This window comes from Nicotiana tabacum, chromosome 23 (assembly GCF_000715075.1).
Source record: "Nicotiana tabacum cultivar K326 chromosome 23, ASM71507v2, whole genome shotgun sequence".
NCBI lineage: Eukaryota > Viridiplantae > Streptophyta > Magnoliopsida > Solanales > Solanaceae > Nicotiana > Nicotiana tabacum.
The window spans coordinates 100358430-100376619 of record NC_134102.1 but is presented as its reverse complement, the minus strand read 5'-3'; the positions used below and the strand labels follow the sequence as shown (position 1 = coordinate 100376619).

At 36.6% G+C, this 18190-nt stretch overlaps 1 protein-coding gene across 2 annotated transcripts; it reads left to right on the top strand.

The window, feature by feature from the left end:
* The first annotated feature begins 12961 nt into the window (after window positions 1–12961).
* Window positions 12962–16624, top strand: LOC107800126 (histidine decarboxylase). 2 transcript variants are annotated; one of them, XM_016623274.2, is made up of 6 exons: window positions 12962–13044; window positions 13233–13416; window positions 14682–14916; window positions 15212–15405; window positions 15644–15780; window positions 15887–16624. In XM_016623274.2, the coding sequence occupies exons 1-6, from the start codon at window positions 13030–13032 to the stop codon at window positions 16460–16462; spliced, it is 1341 nt and encodes a 446-aa protein (XP_016478760.1). In that variant the 5' UTR covers window positions 12962–13029; the 3' UTR covers window positions 16463–16624. The 2 variants fall into 2 exon arrangements, with proteins under 2 accessions (XP_016478760.1, XP_016478761.1); XM_016623275.2 differs by lacking the exons at window positions 12962–13044; window positions 13233–13416 and adding an exon at window positions 13490–13670.
* Window positions 16625–18190: the final 1566 nt, after the last annotated feature.

The window sequence follows — 18190 nt, the reverse complement described above, 5'->3', positions numbered from 1 at the left end:
ATATGATACATATTTGATACATATATGATACATATGTGATATACAAATGATATACATTGCGATACACGTATGTTATTCGATGTTCATCTTGTGTACTTCGAATTTGGCTCAAATTTCAATTCAAACCACCTAAAATCTCCACTAAATCATCCCACTTATTCAAGTCCTGTAGCTAGTTGTAAAAGGACCACAGTTCACCTTTCTCATGCGTTTTTTGTATTATCTTTCAATGACGGAGGGTTTTGGCACAAACCCTACCAATACATCAACATCCGAATGTGAAACTCGTGAAGGTGAGGGATGAGATAACCCTACCAATACCAATACTTAAACCTTGTGTGACGATTGAACATGCTCAATTAATTACAATTAAAAAAATCATTTCCTATTTATGATTATTATTATGCTTTCTACGTTAGGTGAGAGATGGCGTCTTTTTTTTTTTGTACTAACATGTCGGTGGGTTTTCGAAATGCAAGATGGTAAAACTCCTCCCATGTACAAGTTTGAAAATATAAACAATAATCAATTAGTATTATACTAAATATTATACATGTGGTGTTGATCTGTAAAAATACTATGAGAATGCTGGGTTTCAATCTTGAATGCTCATATGGAGCCATCTGAATGCTCGATTGGTAGTTGTTATTGTAAGCAAACTCTGCTAGTGGAAGAAATTGATCCCAAGAACCCCCGAAATCTATAACACAAGCACGTAGCATATCTTCCAATATCTGAATAGTGCGCGCGGACTGTTCGTCCGTCTGAGGGTGAAATGTTGTACTCAGCTGAACCTGTGTACCTAATTCTCGATGTACTGCCCTCCAAAATAGTGATGTAAATTGCGTACCCCCATCTGAAATGATGGACACTTGCACACCGTGCAGACGAATAATCTCGCGGTTATAAATCTCATCCAACCGCTCCGAAGAATAAGTAGTATCAACTGGAATAAAAGGCGCAGACTTGCTAAACCGATCTACAATCACCCAAATAGCATCAAACTTTCTCAAAGTCTGTGGGAGCCCAACTACGATGTCCATGGTAATACGCTCCCTCTTCCACGCCCGAATTTTAAGTCTCTGAAGCAATCCGTCCGGTCTCTGATGCTTATACCTTACCTATTGATAATTTAAACACCGAGCTACAAACCCAACTATATCTTTCTTTATTCGCCTCCACCAATAGTGTTGCCTTAAATCCTGATACATCTTCGCGACACCTGAATGAATAGAGTATCAACTCACGTAAACCATCTACATTAGGCACATATAGCCTGTCCTGCATCCGTAATACACCGTCATCCCCAATAGTAAACTCCTTGGCATCACCGTGCTGAACCGTGTCCTTAAGGATAAGAAAATGGGGGTTATCCTACTGACGTTCTCTGATACAATCATAAAAAGAAGACTGAGAAACCACACAAGCCAATACTCGGCTCGTCTCGAAAATATCCAATCTGACAAACTGGTTGTCCAAGGCCTGAACATCCAAGGCTAAAGGCCTCTCTACTACCGGTAAGTATGCTAAGCTGCCCAAACTCTCCGCCTTACGACTCAAGGTATCGGACACCATATTGGCCTTTTCGGAATGATAGAGAATGGTGATGTCATAATCCTTAAGCAACTCCAACCACCTCCGTTGTCGCAAATTAAGATCCTTCTGTTTAAACGGATGTTGTAGACTTCGGTGATCGCTATAAACCTCACAATAGACACCGTCCAAATAATGCCGCCAAATCTTCAAGGCATGAACAATAGCTGCTAATTCAAGGTCGTGGACCAGATAATTCTTCTCATATACCTTTAACTGTCTGGACGCATAGGCAATCACCCTACCATCTTGCATTAGCACTGTGCCAAGACCAATATGCGATGCGTCACAATACACAGTATAAGACCTTGAACTTGTAGGCAACACCAATACTGGAGTTGTAGTCAAAGTTGTCTTGAGCTTATGAAAGCTCCATTCACACTCATCCGGCCACCTGAACGAAGCACCTTTCTGGGTCAATTTAGTCATAAGCGCCGCAATAGACGAGAAACCCTCTACGAAGCGACGATAATAACCGGCCAAACCGAGAAAACTCTGAATCTCGGTAACTGAAGTTGGCCTGGGCTAGCTCTGAACTACCTCTATTTTCTTTGGGTCCACCTTAATCCCTTCACTGGACACTATGTGTCCCAAGAATGCCACTGAGCTAAGCCAGAACTCACACTTAGAGAATTTTGCATAAAGTTTCTCCTCTCTCAGCCTCTGTAGTACAATACTCAAGTGTCGTGCATGCTTCTCCAGGCTACGTGAGCACACCAAGATATCATCAATAAATACTACTTCAAATGAGTCAAGATATGGCAGGAATACACTATTCATCAAGTGCATAAATGTTGTTGGGGCGTTGGTCAGCCCAAAACAATTACGAGAAATTCATAGTGACCATAACGAGTCCTGAATGCCGCTTTTAGAATATCCGAATCCCTAATGTTTAACTGGTGATACCCAGACCTCAAATCAATTTTAGAAAATACCCTCGCTTCCTGAAGCTGGTCAAATAAATTATCAATACGTGGCAAAGGATATTTATTCTTGATTGTAACTTTGTTCAGTTGTCTATAATCAATGCACATTCGCATAGTACCATATTTCTTTTTAACAAACAAAATCGGTGCACCCCAAGGTGACACACTAGGCCTAATAAACCCCTTATCAAGGAGTTCCTCAAGTTGCTCTTTCAATTCATTCAATTCAGTCGGTGCCATACAATATGGAGGAATAGAAATGGGTTGTGTGCCCGACACCAAGTCAATACCGAAATCCATATCCCTGTCGGGTGGCATACCCGGCAGGTCTGCAGGAAATATATCCGAAAAGTCTCGCATTGCCGGTACTGAATCAATAGTAGGGGTATCTACATCAACATTTCTCACAAAGGCCAAATATAACAAACACCCCTTCCCTACCATACGTTGGGCTTTCAAATAAGAAATTACCCTACTAGGAACATAATCTAGAGACCCTCTCCATTCGACCTTTGGCAACCCCGGCATTACCAATGTCACAATTTTTGCGTGACAGTCCAGAATTGCATGATATGGTTACAACCAATACATAACCAGAATTACATCGAAATTAACCATACTAAACAATAAGAGATCAACTTTAGTCTCCAGTCCCCCAATAGTTACCACACACGACTGATACACACGGTTCACCATAATAGTATCGCCGACCGGCGTAGATACACGTGCAGGTGAAACTAAGGACTCACGAGGCATACCTAGATAATGAGTAAAGTATGATAATACATACGAATAAGTAACCAGGGTCAAATAATATAGATGCCTACTTGTGGCACACTGAGACAATACCTGTGATCACTGCATCTGAAGCAACAATATATGGTCTGGCAGGAAAAGCATAGAATCGGGCCTGACCGCTACCTGATTGGACTCCCCCTCTTGGGCGACCCCTAGCTGACTGAGCCCCACCCCGAGCTGGCTGGGCGGGTGGTGGAACAACTGGTGCAGAAGTCGTAGTCTGACTCCTCTGCTGAACTGGACCTTGCGTAAGGCGGGGACAATATTTTTTCATATGACCTAGCTCCCCACACTCATAGCTATCCCTCTCGAAAAATGGTGGCAAGTTCTGAGGCGGACCTCGAGAGCCAGAATAACTACCAGAAGAACCTGGTACAGATGAACCCTGAACTGATGGTGCACGGGGCATACTTTGGGCTGGCAGGGCAATGAGAGATGACTGATCCTGATGAGATCTATATGAACCATGGCTGGATGATGCACCACAGTGAACTGGACGACCCGTCTGAGCGTGCCTGTAAGGGCGACCCCTGCTGTGGTAGGACTGCCCTCCAGAAGGCACCCCACCAGAACCGCCAGAACCTCGAGGCCTCTTGGCCTCCCTCTCACCACGCTCCTAGCTAATGACCACCTCTATCTGCCGAGCAATGTCAACTACCTCATCAAAAGTGGCACCAGATACCCTCTCTCTAGTCATAAGAAACCGCAATTGGTATGTGAAACCATCAATAAACCTCATAATCCTTTCCCTATCAGTGAAAACCAACCAAACTGCATGACGAGCCAACTCATAAAATCTCATCTCGTACTGCGTCACAGACATGCCATCCTAACGTAGCTGCTCAAATTGTCTGCACAGCTCCTCCCTATTAGACTGCGGCACAAACTTCTCCAAAAAGAGAATAAAGAACTCATGCCATGTAAGTGGTACTGCACTGACCGACATACGCCTCTCATAAGCCTCCCACCATCTGAAGGCAGCCCCAAAAAACTGAAAAGTAGTGAACGAGACCTCACTGGTCTCCAGAATACCTGTTGTCCGAAGCATCCGCTAGCACTTATCCAGAAAACCCTGAGCATCCTCTGACTCAGCACCGCTAAATGATGGAGGTCGAAGCCTCCCAAATATCTCAAGTCTCCTCTTCTCATCATCTGCCATAACTGGGACTACCGAGACTTGAACAGCTGTAGTCGGTTGGGCTGGTAGTGCCCCTAGTATCTGAAGTTCCTGCACTACCTGCTCTGGAGTACGAGCAACAGGGGTATGAGTACCTTCCCCGGCCTGAGCCGAAACCACCTGAGCAAGGCCAGTGCAAACTGTCAATATCTGAGCCAAAGCCTCATATATGTCTGGAATCTCAATGGGCACAGCTAGTGCCTGAGCTGGTCCCGCCGGCTCAATTACATATGGAATCTTCTCCAAAGTTAGAGCAACTGGTGGTGCTACAGGTGCTGCTCCAACTGTTGTACGAGCGACACCTCGACCTCTACCTCAGCCCCGGCCTCTACTACGGCCCTGGCCTCTCGCGGCCCTAACTGGTGGCACTAGTGGTTGACCGTCTGATCCGATAGTATGTGTTCTCACCATCTGTGAGAAAATAGAATAACAAACTTTTAGTTTTCCGGAATCAACAAGTTTGCACGACCGAATACAAGAAAGTGAAATTTTCCTAAGGGTTCGGCAGCCTCTAGAAGATAAATACAGACGTCTCTGTACCGATCCGCAAGACCTTACTAAAACTGCTCATGACTCGTGAGACCTATGTAACCTAGGCTATGATACCAACTTGTCACGACCCAAAATCCTAACCCGTCGTGATGGCGCCTATCTTAATACTAGGCAAGCCGATAACCTTAATAAATCACAATAATCTCTTAAGTTTGAAAATATAATATTTGAATTCCATAGAAAACTTCACAATTTCATATACAAAACACTCCCAAAATTCGGTGTCACTGAGTACATGAGCATCTAAATAATAACAAAGTCTGACGGATAAGAACACTGTCTGAAAACATAGAACAGTACAATAACTGAAAGGAAAGAGAGTCAAGGTCTGCGGACGCCAAGCAGCTACCTTGGTAGTCTCTAACAGATAAATCCTCAAATCTAGCAATTGTCGTATCCGGAAGTACATAGATCTGCACACGAGGTGCAGAGCGTAGTATGAGTACAACCAAGTCAATAAGTAACAAGACTAACCTCTGGGCTGAAAGTAGTGATGCGCTCCGCAGGTACAATCCAGTACATAAATAATGGTATAAAAATATAGGCATGCTTTCAAGTTCAACAGTTAAACTCAGTACATGCAAAAATAGATCAATACTTCATACTTTGAGGAATATGACATCTCAGTGGAAAGACCTCATGTACTACTGGTCACAATTGATTCGGTCACTCGGTACTGTTTATGGCCAATCCAGCCCAGGGATATTCCATCCTGTATGTATATTCACATCGACTGACAGTCAGTCCCTCAGTACCGTATGAGGCTAATCCAGCCCTGGGGTAATTTACCCCTACATGTAAATGATATGAACAAGATCCATGTCCAGAGAAAATTCATCACAATATAAATAAGGCAAGTCCATGCCCAGAGAAATTCATCACAATATAAACAAGTAAGGCAAGTCCATGCCCTGGGAAATCCATCCCGAATATATAATCATCTATGCTCACTAGGGGTGTGTACAGACTCCGGAGGGGCTCCTTCAGCCCAAGCATGATATAAAGCCGATATGGCCTACTGCAGGCGGGCAGTCCCGATCCGTATAATAATAAAGCCTATAAGGCATGCTGCAGGCGGGCAGCCCTAATCCATATAATACTAAAGCCTATAAGGCCCGCTGCAGGCGGGCATCCCCATTCCATATAGTAATCATATATATAAAGCCAATATGGCCTGCTGCGGCGCGTAGCTTGATCCCATAAATATCCTCATAATAGACGAATATGACTAAGTATGAAAAGTATATTTTTGAAATAATTAATTCAACAGCAACACGGTCCCATGGTGTCCTAAAATATTGGCACGTAGCCTAAACATGATCTTTAATAAGAGCCTCGGCTCAATTTCTCTAACATGTGGAAAATGTTCAGATAATAACATGATTCTTTAATTTTACAACTTCACATGATTTATTCAAGTCATAATTTCTATGGTGCAAGTCCACACGCTCATCACCTATCGTGTGTGTCACCTCCAAACAATTTATATAATACCAGATTTGGGGACTCATACCCTTAGAACCAAATTTAGAAATGTTACTTACCTCAAACCGTGTAATTCCTTACTCCGCTATGCCTTTACCTTGCGAATTGGTCTCCTAAATCCTCGTATCTAGTAGTAATTAATTCGATTCAGTCAATACGAATTATAAAAAATTAATTCCATATGAAAATACAAATTTTCCAACAAATATCCGAAATTGCACTCAAAATCGCCTGTGGGGCCTATGTCTCGAACCCGACAAAAGTTACAAAATATGAACGCCTATTCAACCACGAGTCCAACCATACAAATTTTACCAAATCCGACATCAACTCGACCGTCAAATCTTCAATTAAAGTTTTTGAAGATTTCTACCATTTTTAACCCAATCTTTACCTATTTGAACTCAACAATCTCTCCACAAACCTTATTGGTACGTGTATGTATAATTAATACTCGTATACCCAAGAATCATACTCTTAATCCCCATCTTTTTCTCTAAACTCGAAATTGAAGAATTGGGGAAAGAAATTCTTACCTCTTTGAAGCCCTAGCAAGATCCTTGTGAAATCTTCAAACCTTGAACAAGAATTGATGGACAAATGGCCTGGTCTTCACTTTCTCTCTCTAGGATGCTCTCACCTCTCTCTAAAATATCAAATGAAACCTTTCAAAATGACTCCCAATAGTGTTTTATAAGAATGTGGTTGGGTTTATAAAACCACAAAAATATAGCCCCGAAACACACTTTGCGGTCGCATATGCGACTGCATAATGCTTATGCGGCCCGCATAATGGGTCGCAAAAAAGGCTTCCAGAACTGGGCAATGCTGCGGTAGTTATGCGATCTGCAAACCTGTTCTTTGGTCGCATAATGCACCGCAGAACTGATCTGCGATCGCATAATGTGCCGCAAACTTTCCTCTACACTTGCCCCACTCCTGATTCACTCTGCGGCCATTATGCAGTCCACAGAGTGATTTTTCGACCGCATAGTGGACCGCAGAAATGTCCTTTTTCTGGCAAAAATTTTTCTTTACTCCCCATTGCATTGTTCAACCCAAAACGCCAATTGACCTACCTCGGCACCACAAAACCTTAATTTTCTTAGCAAAAATTCTTCGGGGTCGTTACACATAAGTCGACATCCGGTCAACCTTTTCAACTTAAGTTCTAAACCTTGGAACTAAATATTCCAAATCATTTCAAAATCTCACCGGATCCGACAAGTCAAATAATAACTGTAAATCACAATTTGAACTGTAAATGAGGAGACAGGGTTGTAATACTCGAAACGACTGGCCGGGTCGTTACACATTCAAATTCCTAACTTTCGGCAAAACAAGTCAAATCAACCTAGGGATCTCCGAATACAATTTCGGGCATACGCCCAAGTCCAAAATCACAATACGAACCTACCGAAATTATCAAAACACCGATCCAGGATCGTTTACTCAAGATGTTAACCGCAAGCAACTCAAGTTATTTTTAAAGCCAAAAATCATATTTTCTTCAATTTTTTACGTAAAAACTTTTCGGAAAACAACACGAACCATGCAAGCCAATTAAGAAACATCAAATGAAGCTAATAGAGGTGTCGGAACATGGAAATAAGGGTTAGTACTCAAAACGACATATCGGGTCGTCACGCCAAGTTATCATCCCCGTATAGTGCTTACTTTCACTTTGGTATTCATATTTGAATTTAAGAAAAAGTAAATATTGACAAGAAAATATACATGTGTCACTTTTCATTACTTCCCAAAAGTCTAACAACGTAATATTTGGCTAATAATCTTTTAAGTGTTTCTTATTATTGCCTCTATGTTGGTCAAATTTGATAGTTGATTATGAACAATTGTCAACTAATAATTTCTACTTTATTAAGTCAGTTCGAAACGGCCAAGACACCTACGGCTCCCCTTATTCACCTCTTTTTTATGGGAAAAGAAATCCTCCCCTTAGCAATTAGCAATAAGGGTTTTTCTGTTTTAATTCCATAGTTGGATAAGACGATCCTTGATAAACGTACGAAAACAACAATGTGACGGATAGTATACAACAACATATCCGGAATTATCTCACAAAGATATGAAATCTTTTATAGTTAATATTTGAGTTCCAATACTTTATTATACTTTTTTTCTCTTTATTACTTTTATAAAATTTAATGTTCTTGAATTGTCAAAGAAACAAAAAAAATAGGTTGCTTAGGACCAGGAAAGCTACACCTACCTACTTCCAGTTGTACTCAACATGTATATATAATTATACTAATAGCATGTTTTGCCAACCTTCTAAAATCAGCTTATTTTAAAAGTATTTTTCTTAAAAGTATTTTGGTGAGAAGTGGTTTGTGTTTGATTAATTAATTTGAAAAGAAATTTGAGCAGTAATTAGTATTTGGTCAAGTTTTTAAAAACTGATTCTAAGTGTATTTTTCTCAAAAGTGTTTATCAGAAAAATACTTTTGAAGATAAACTAATTTTTTCTGCTTCTCAAAAACTATTTCTACTTCTCCACGAAAGCACTTTTTTCCATCTAAAAACTTGGCCAAACACATCAATTTTTGGCCAAAAACATTTTTAACAAAAAAAAACAACAAAGCCAAACCGACTATAAGTCTTTTCATAGGGATGACTTCATGTATAGAAGCTTTTGATTTCTTTATGGCCTCTAGGGTTCCACATAATTTCGACTTTGTATGATATACATTGCGATACACGTATGTTATTCGATGTTCATCTTGTGTACTTCGAATTTGGCTCAAATTTCAATTCAAACCACCTAAAATCTCCACTAAATCATCCCACTTATTCAAGTCCTGTAGCTAGTTGTAAAAGGACCACAGTTCACCTTTCTCATGCGTTTTTTGTATTATCTTTCAATGACGGAGGGTTTTGGCACAAACCCTACCAAATACATCAATATCCGAATGTGAAACTCGTGAAGGTAAGGGATGAGAAAACCCTACCAATACCAATACTTAAATCTTGTGTGACGATTGAACATGCTAAATTAATTACAATGAAAAGCAGCAGTCGACTCAATAATGCAAAGCGTGATTTTCGTCGATAGTACTGTTACTATCTCTGTTGATCAGTGTCAAAGCGTGATTTTGCACGCATTTTTTTTTGTCTCAATTTAGGTGACGACGTTTAATTGATACTAAATTAAAGAAAGAAAGAAATATTTTAAAAATTTATAATTTAATACAAGTCATAAAATTTGTGTTACTTTTAATAATCTCATTTATGGTAATAACAAATTTAAAGTTAATTATTTTCTAATTTAAACATATAGTCCTTAAATTTTTCGGAACATATTAAACAGAAAATGTGTATCACATAAATTAAAATAAAATAAATACAACATATTACAACAAGTTGAGGAGTCAGCTGGTTAATGGGAGCCAGTATAGCACACTGCACGCCCACTTTTTCACAACCCCCCAGAAATTTAATCATTGTAGCAAAGAGTAGTCCAATTGGCAAAGAAAATCAATGCCATTTCTGCACTGCTAGTACGTAAGTGGGGGTTTCAGTTAGTTTGACTATGCATGCAACATTAATATTTGATGTCACACTTTTATCAAAGTTGTGTAGTTTCACGGATTCAATTTATATGATATAATTTGATTGAATACTGAAATTAAAATATAAAGAAAATTTTTTTAAACTTGTAATCTTAAATACATTATGACATTTATGTGAATATAAGACTTTTGAAATTTATGATTTTAAATATAACATAACATTTTTATGGTTATAAAAATTTATCATTAAAGTTAAAATAGAAAGTTCAAGTCAAATTTTTTCTTAATTTAAAAATGTATCACTATCAACGGACTAATAATAAAATTCTGTCATTCTTTTTTAGACGGATAGAATATTATATATTGAACTATTTATCAGTAGGCAAAAAGACAAGTTTAAAGATTTTTTCCAAGATTTTATGTCATTGAGCACCACTGAACCAACTAATCTTAGAATACACGTGTTGTACGTGTACCCCACATTAATAAATACCACACGTGTATCCCATGTCAAAGTTACCATCGTTAAAAAAAAAATACATAAATATAGTGCAAATTTCTGAAAATAATTAATGCGGACCCTATTTAGGAAAGGTGTCTTATTATGATTTTTTGTGCTGTCTACAATTGCTGCAATTTCTTTCTCTCTCTATCTCTATCTCTATCTCTCCCTTTTTCTATTCTCCTCTATATTCTTAATTAATTTTTTTGTTATTTTTTTTTAGCTGTTGAGTATAATTTTAAATATTGTGCAAAAAATGGAGAGAAACATATTATTTGAGTAGAAATTAAAATGTTTTTAATTGTTTATTAAATATTTTTTTTTGAAATATTTATTATTTTATTAATAATTTAGCTAATTCAATAAAGGAAGAATAATTTTCTTTTCTTTTAAAAAAAAGCCTATCAACATCGTGTTTGGAATTTTTTTTTAATAGTGTAAATAGATTGAATAAAATAAAAAAAATGAAGATACTTACAAGAGTAAATTAATTATGAAGACAAAAAATATAACTAAAGACAACGGATAGATATGGATAGGAATTCTCGAAAAAATATCCCAAAACAAAAAACAAATGAGAGACAAATATCATAATTTTAGTGGACTATATTCACTGAAAAATATAAATGTTTACCCACATAAACGGATAACAATTGAATTTATTTGTGATTTTAAGGATATGTGGATTAATTCAATGATAAGGGTGATTCCGAGCTTGACTCGATAAAGAACCTGCCCTCGATTCCAAACTTATATTTATGAAGAATTTAAGAACAAGAAATAAGAGTTTTGAACAACAAAGAGAACTGAAATAAATTGCCTTGATATGGGTGTTACAATGTGTGGCCTGAATAACAATCTTTCCCCTTTATATAGTAAGAGTATTTACCCTAAGTACAATTCTAATAAAGGTAAAGATCTTATGTTTCGCTAATCACTGATTTTTTGCCGATACGGGTCGAGATTCACATAGTGATATCCGGTTGGGCACGGACTTCACGATCCTCTGTTAGTCGTATGTAGCGGTTTGATAATACCCTCCAATGTCTTAATCCTCGAGCCGGACCCAGAGGACATGGCCCCGATACCCCCGAGGGCAGATGTTTTGCCCGAGACCCAATACGAGGATTCTTTACTCTGACTCCGATTCATTACGGTCACGTTTCTGTTCCGTTTTGCTTATCAAAAAATCGAGGTGTTTAGTGGGCCCGATCTCACCCGTATACGATAAACATACACGAGCTAAAGTCATTCTAATCGTAAGCAAAAGCAGTTACCGTCTTGCTTCATTGATTCAGTCGATGATCTCATGTATCAGACTTTCTCGAAGTGTGGTGCAAGGATTTGCAGCACCAAAGATTTCATTCTTCGACATCCGGGGTTATGATTCTCGAATTGAAACTCTAATTATATTTATCCTATTAGTGTCTACAACAAGTGGTTGAAAAAAAATACCGCTGTATGGTCTTCAAATTAACAAAGTCATCCTTACCATAGAAATAAAGTATAAATTTTTTTATCCAAAATACATACATCAAGAACAAAAAGTAGAATATATAGAAATGACATGATTTAACAATCGAGAATTAAAAATTTGCCATAATGCTATCTCCAAGTACTCCTAATAATGTGACAACTCTCCGGCGACTAATCATGAAATATGTGGAATACATAGTGTAAAATAGACTGTTAAAATATTACAAAAGTTACATCAACAACAACAACTCAGTATAATCCCACTAGTGGGGTCTGGAGAGGGTAGTTTGTACACAGACCTTACCCCTAGCTTGGGTAGAAAGATTGTTTCCGATAGACCCTCGGCTCCCTCCCTCCAAGAACTCTCCACCTTGCTCTTGGGGTGACTCGAACTCACAATCTCTTGGTTGGAAGTGGAGGATGCTCACCAGTAGTTAATGACCGTATAATTTAAAAATTTCAGAAATATTGAACCGAATTTAAAATTAAATTACCAATGAAGGAGTGTATATCAGTATATGTATTACCTTTACTCACTGGAGTTTAAAACATGAGCCTTTTTATGAAGTTATTAATGTGGCAGAAATTAATTAAATGTTGAGATTATGTGGTAATATCCCAATAGGAATCAAATAGTTTGGGTGTGAAGAAAAAGTTTCAATAGCATCGTAATTGTGGAAAAAGGTGATTTAAGGTTATTTCCTTTAAAATTTAGGCAAAAGTCACTCGTATTAAACCTAAAAAATAATCCCAATGGAAGTTATTTTAAATTAAAAATAATAATTTGTTAAGCAGTATCATGATTTTAATATAATATAGATAGATAGATTACCTCTTTGCCATTGTGACTTCGTAATATTCTCAATCTGCCCCTTAAAAATGCAAAGCAACTTTCAATTGTTATAAATTGGAGGAACCAAAAGAAGTGAGATGCGCAAAACCTTCATCTCTTTGAGACCATTCTAATTGCCAATAATTTCAGATAGAATGGAATTTGAAAAGGTACGTAATACTCATGCTCAAATTTTTTCTATAGTATTTTCTTGTATACTCAAGTTCAATGACGACCCAACTCACTAGTATTATATATTTTATGATAGATTTATTTATTACCCGCATACTCATTCTTTCATGTCAAATCATAAAATATATTTTTAATTGAAGTTTCTTCTTTTGTGGTTATGAGATAGGAATTTGACTTAATGGTTGTCCCAACAAAAGGTGAAATCAACTCGCCCCCTCCACCGCGAAAGAATTTGAGTCTCAGTGTGGTAGAACCTGATGAAAAAGATATTAAAATATCTTCGCAAGAACTGGACAGAATTTTGACTCAATATTTAGAGACATTGTCCAATCGAAAAAAATATCATTTAGGTAAGTATATGTTCAGTGGCTTTTTCTATAAATATAGTCATCAAATTTAACTTTTATACACAATTTTAACAAAATAAAATTAAAAAGACTAGTATGCTAAGGTCTATAGATTGTAAGGCTAAATATCTTTGGATAAACCCGAGATCAATAAGTATAGCAGTATAGCTGCATGAAGTACGATAAAGTTCTTTTCTATCCCTTCCGAAAGGATAGCACATATATCCACAGAAAAGAGACTCTAAATCATAATTTGGGTAAGAGCTTATTCTGCACATGTTTCTAATATGTTGTTTTCTTTTTGTATACCCTTTGTGCTAATGTGGGAGAAGATAGTGTATGTCACCAATTGGGAGGGTAAGAAAGAGAGCATGTTGAAATTTTCTTTTGTACAGTATTTTTATAAAATACACTATTTTCTTTTTCTTTTTTTTTCTTTTCTCTTGTTTTTCTTTCCTCCAGTTTCGTTAGTTATAAACTTGGCCTGAAATTAGTTTTGGCATTCTCCATATTCTTTCACGAGATCGAGTTGCAGATTTTATTCTTTCCTATCTCCACATTTCACTACACTTTATAGAGGATTACTGCTACTTTTAATCTCTTCAGGTACCATTTTTAAGCTGTCAATTGCAATTGCTTCTCATAAAAAGGAATGAAAAAATCTAGTCCCAAGATCAACTTCTGATTAAACCCAGAAGAAACCCACGAAAGTTTTCTTTGTGATTTGACCACCCACACAACAGAATCGTGATGTCGACATTTATTGAGAAAATTTTATTTGTTGAAGCAAAATTTTGAAATATGCATTGAGTTATTTTGGTTATCATTATCATATTAAAATTATTTCTCGGGTTTGGTTAAATTGAACAACTTATATTATATAGCTACTTTTGTATCGTGTATGTGCTGGAAAGATGGATTGAGGTAGAAATGAAGGTGGGAAAAGAAGTTGATGGGAACAAAAACAAAAAAAATATATGGTAGTGGCATTTCAGGATGATACTAATTTCATTTTAAAAAAAAGGATGATCCCCACAAAGAATAGGTGTGTAGTTGAAAATTCGGCCATAGTATAAAGGGGGTACTTATGCCTTTTTTTCCATTAAAAAATATAAATTATTAGTTAATTTCATACATATTCCAAAATTAATTTCACAACGAGAACTAGAGAAACTATTTCAAGAATAATGTAAAAAAAAATAAACTTTTTAGTTATACGTGTTCTCGAAATATTTAAACTTAGCCTCTTTAAATTGGTTTCCTTACAGGTTATCCAATTAATGTATGTTACGAGCATCATGCTGCTTTAGCTCCACTTTTGCAATTCTACTTGAACAATTGTGGAGATCCCTTCACTGAGAACACTATCGATTTCCATTCAAAAGATTTTGAAGTTGCTGTTTTAGATTGGTTTGCACAACTCTGGGAAATTGAGAAGGATGAATATTGGGGATACATTACCAATGGTGGCACAGAGGGAAATCTTCATGGCCTTTTAATTGGGTAGGTAATTTACTTTCCCCATCTCCATTGATGGACAAAGTTTAATTTCTTCTACTTCCAATTCAAGAGTATTTGAAATTAAGATGAAGGAGCAAGACGAGGAATTCTTTTGATTGCCGATTCCAACTTATATATAATTGTTGTTCTAGTAGAATAGTCTAACATGCCTATTTTGTGCGTGGAGATATTCTATTATATTTATACTTGATCTAAAAAAGAGTATTGTATATATTTAGAGACCTCATATCCAAATGATGTATTTCACGTTTACCCATTTGAATAAATATTTGTGCAGAAGAGAGCTACATCCCACTGGGATAATATATGCATCTAAGGATTCACATTACTCAGTTTTTAAAGCAGCAAGAATGTACAGAATGGAGCTAGAAACAATCAACACTTTATTTAATGGAGAGATTGATTATGCAGATCTGAGATCAAAGTTACTTCTCAACAAGAACAAACCAGCCATCATCAATGTCAATATTGGTAATAATATTCTTTTAAAGTTTATGAGTTTTAACTTGCTACTGATCAATTCATAGCTTGTTTTAGCTGGGTTGGATCGCATTTAATAATTTATACATATTTAATAGATTTTTAAATATAAATATAAGGTCTAAGCTAAAGGCATTGACTTCATTCAAACTCATACCTAATATTGTAGCTCTACTCTGATTCTCATATGTGGATCGGAGTACTACTAATACTTTTAACATATTTGTAGGAACTACCTTCAAAGGAGCTATTGATGATCTTGATCTGATCCTACAAATACTTAAAAAATGTGGTTATTCCAATGATAAGTATTACATCCATTGTGACGCTGCACTATATGGGCTAATTATCCCATTTATCCAACATGTAAGATTAATTTAATCCATTATGTTCTTTAAATAAGAAACTTTCCATATATCTAGGGAACAAACAAAAAATGACCTAGCTAGTTCTCTATTGTATTTGACAACAGGCGAAAACAATTACCTTCAAGAAGTCAGTAGGCAGTGTTTCAATTTCAGGCCACAAATTCTTGGGATGTCCAATGCCTTGTGGCATTCAGATGACAAGGAAAAGTTACATTAGTAGTCTCTCAACAAAAATCGAGTATATTGCTTCCACTGATGCTACAATTTCTGGTAGTCGAAATGGCTTGGCACCAATACTCTTATGGTACAGTTTATGCATGAAAGGTCGTACCGGATTGCAACAAGATGCCAAAATGTGCATCGAAAATGCCCGATATTTGAAAGGCCGACTTCATAAAGCAGGAATTAGCGCTATGCTTAATGAGTTTAGCATTATCGTTGTCTTTGAACGACCTAATGACCATAAGTTTATTCGCCAATGGCAACTATCTTGCACAAGAGATATGGCACATGCCGTGGTTATGCCAGGCATCACAAGAGAAACGATAGACAATTTCTTCAAGGATTTAATGCATGAAAGGGGAAAATGGTACCGGGTTGGAACAATTGTACCTCCTTGCCTAGCAGATGATATTGCTTCTCAAAACTGTCTTTGCTGCTGTCACAAGATGTGTCATTGAATTCCGTAGAAGAAAAGACTTGGAACGGTCGAGTATGCTTTTATGCAGAGGTGGCTCAATAAAATTGGTGATCAAACGCCAAACATTTAATAAATAGAAGACCTTAAATTTATTTATTTATAATCTTTTGAGAAATAAAGTTGATCTTCCTCTTGAGTTTCATTATCATCTTATTCAACTAAAACGGGACTTGTTCATAAATTTAATTATAATCTTTTGAGAAATAAAGTTGATCTTCCTCTTGAGTTTCATTATCATCTTATTCAACTAAAACGGGACTTGTTCATATGTAGAACACTCTCCCATATTGTCTGATTAATTATTTGTTGTTAGTTAAAATTTTATCAAGAGCACCTCTTAAGAATATATAAAAGTTTCAACTCTCTTCTTCTTTTTTCTTTTCGAGTTTTGAGTTAATCTCATTGATATTTTCTGGTTAACTTATTTGAATTCTAATATACAACTTATGATAATATTTACTTTTGAAAGAAAAATTGTGAAACAATAACAAATTTCATATTAACAAATATATATAATAGAAAGTTAAGAGCAATCAAAGTTGATTATGGAAGTTGATGTCACGACCCAAATCTCCCTCTGTAGGATGTCGTGATGACACCTAGTCTTAGGGACTAGGTAAGCCTAAATTTACTGAAATAATAACAATATTAATTAACGACTGACAAACATGAAATAGGAATCTCTATACAATACTTACAATCTAAAAACCGATAGTACAAGTCATAAGCTCTACTGAGTTACTAGAAAGCCTATAAATACAATTGTTTTGAAGTAAAGATAAAATAGTGCGAGAACAATATTAGAAGGTGACTCTAAAGCCTGCGAACGCAACAACAGGTTTACCTTGAGTCTCCACAGCAAGATCCGTACATCCAGGTCCGATACCTCCAATACCTGGCTCTGCACAAAAATGTGCAGAAGTGTAGTACGAGTACACCACAGTCGGTACCCAGTAAGTATCAAGACTAATCTCGGTGGAGTAGTGACGAGGTACAGTCAAGACACTCACTAATCAAATAATCTGTGCAATATAGCATACAAAAATAATAGGGAACAAATAGCAATGATAACAACAATAACCAACTAGTGATATAAACAGCAAGGTAGCAAGAACACCATAATTATTACTCAGACGAATAAGAAACACAAGTAAAACCAATTAAACAAGTCCTTCAAATATAAATCTTTCACATATAATTCTTTCGAATAAATACCCTCCGAATAAATTTCATCAAATAAATAATCCTTATATAAAAATCATAAAAATACGAGTCTCAGTCCCCTTTCATATTCTCACGGCACTTCGTACCCATATCTCTATCACAACCGCACGGACAACTCGCGTGCCTAATATATCAATACATAAAATTTGCACGATCAATTTATTTTCAATAAACTAAGTTACAAAGAATTCAACAAAGAAATGAGTTTATTTTTAAAATAGTTTGAGTGAAGAAAATGACATTTCAGTTAAAATAAAGTATCAGATATGCTATTGAGTTGGATATAAAACTTATTAAATTAAAACACAATAATGTAACGACCCGACTTGTCGTTTTAAAAATTTATGTCCCGTTCAGTCACTTAAGCTCTCGAGCAGCTTCGCAATATGTATTATGACCCGCGGGTGTGGTAGAGTTTGAATTACTGAAAATTCGGAATTTAATTAAAAGAACAATCCCTATTTAGAAGCTTAAATGGAAAGAG

Bases quoted from the DNA above. Each gene is read 5' to 3' on its own strand.
- LOC107800126 (XM_016623274.2), top strand. The intron at 14,917-15,211 runs GTAGGTAATTTA...ATATTTGTGCAG, and splicing joins CTTCATGGCCTTTTAATTGG to AAGAGAGCTACATCCCACTG. The intron at 15,406-15,643 runs GTAATAATATTC...ACATATTTGTAG, and splicing joins CATCATCAATGTCAATATTG to GAACTACCTTCAAAGGAGCT.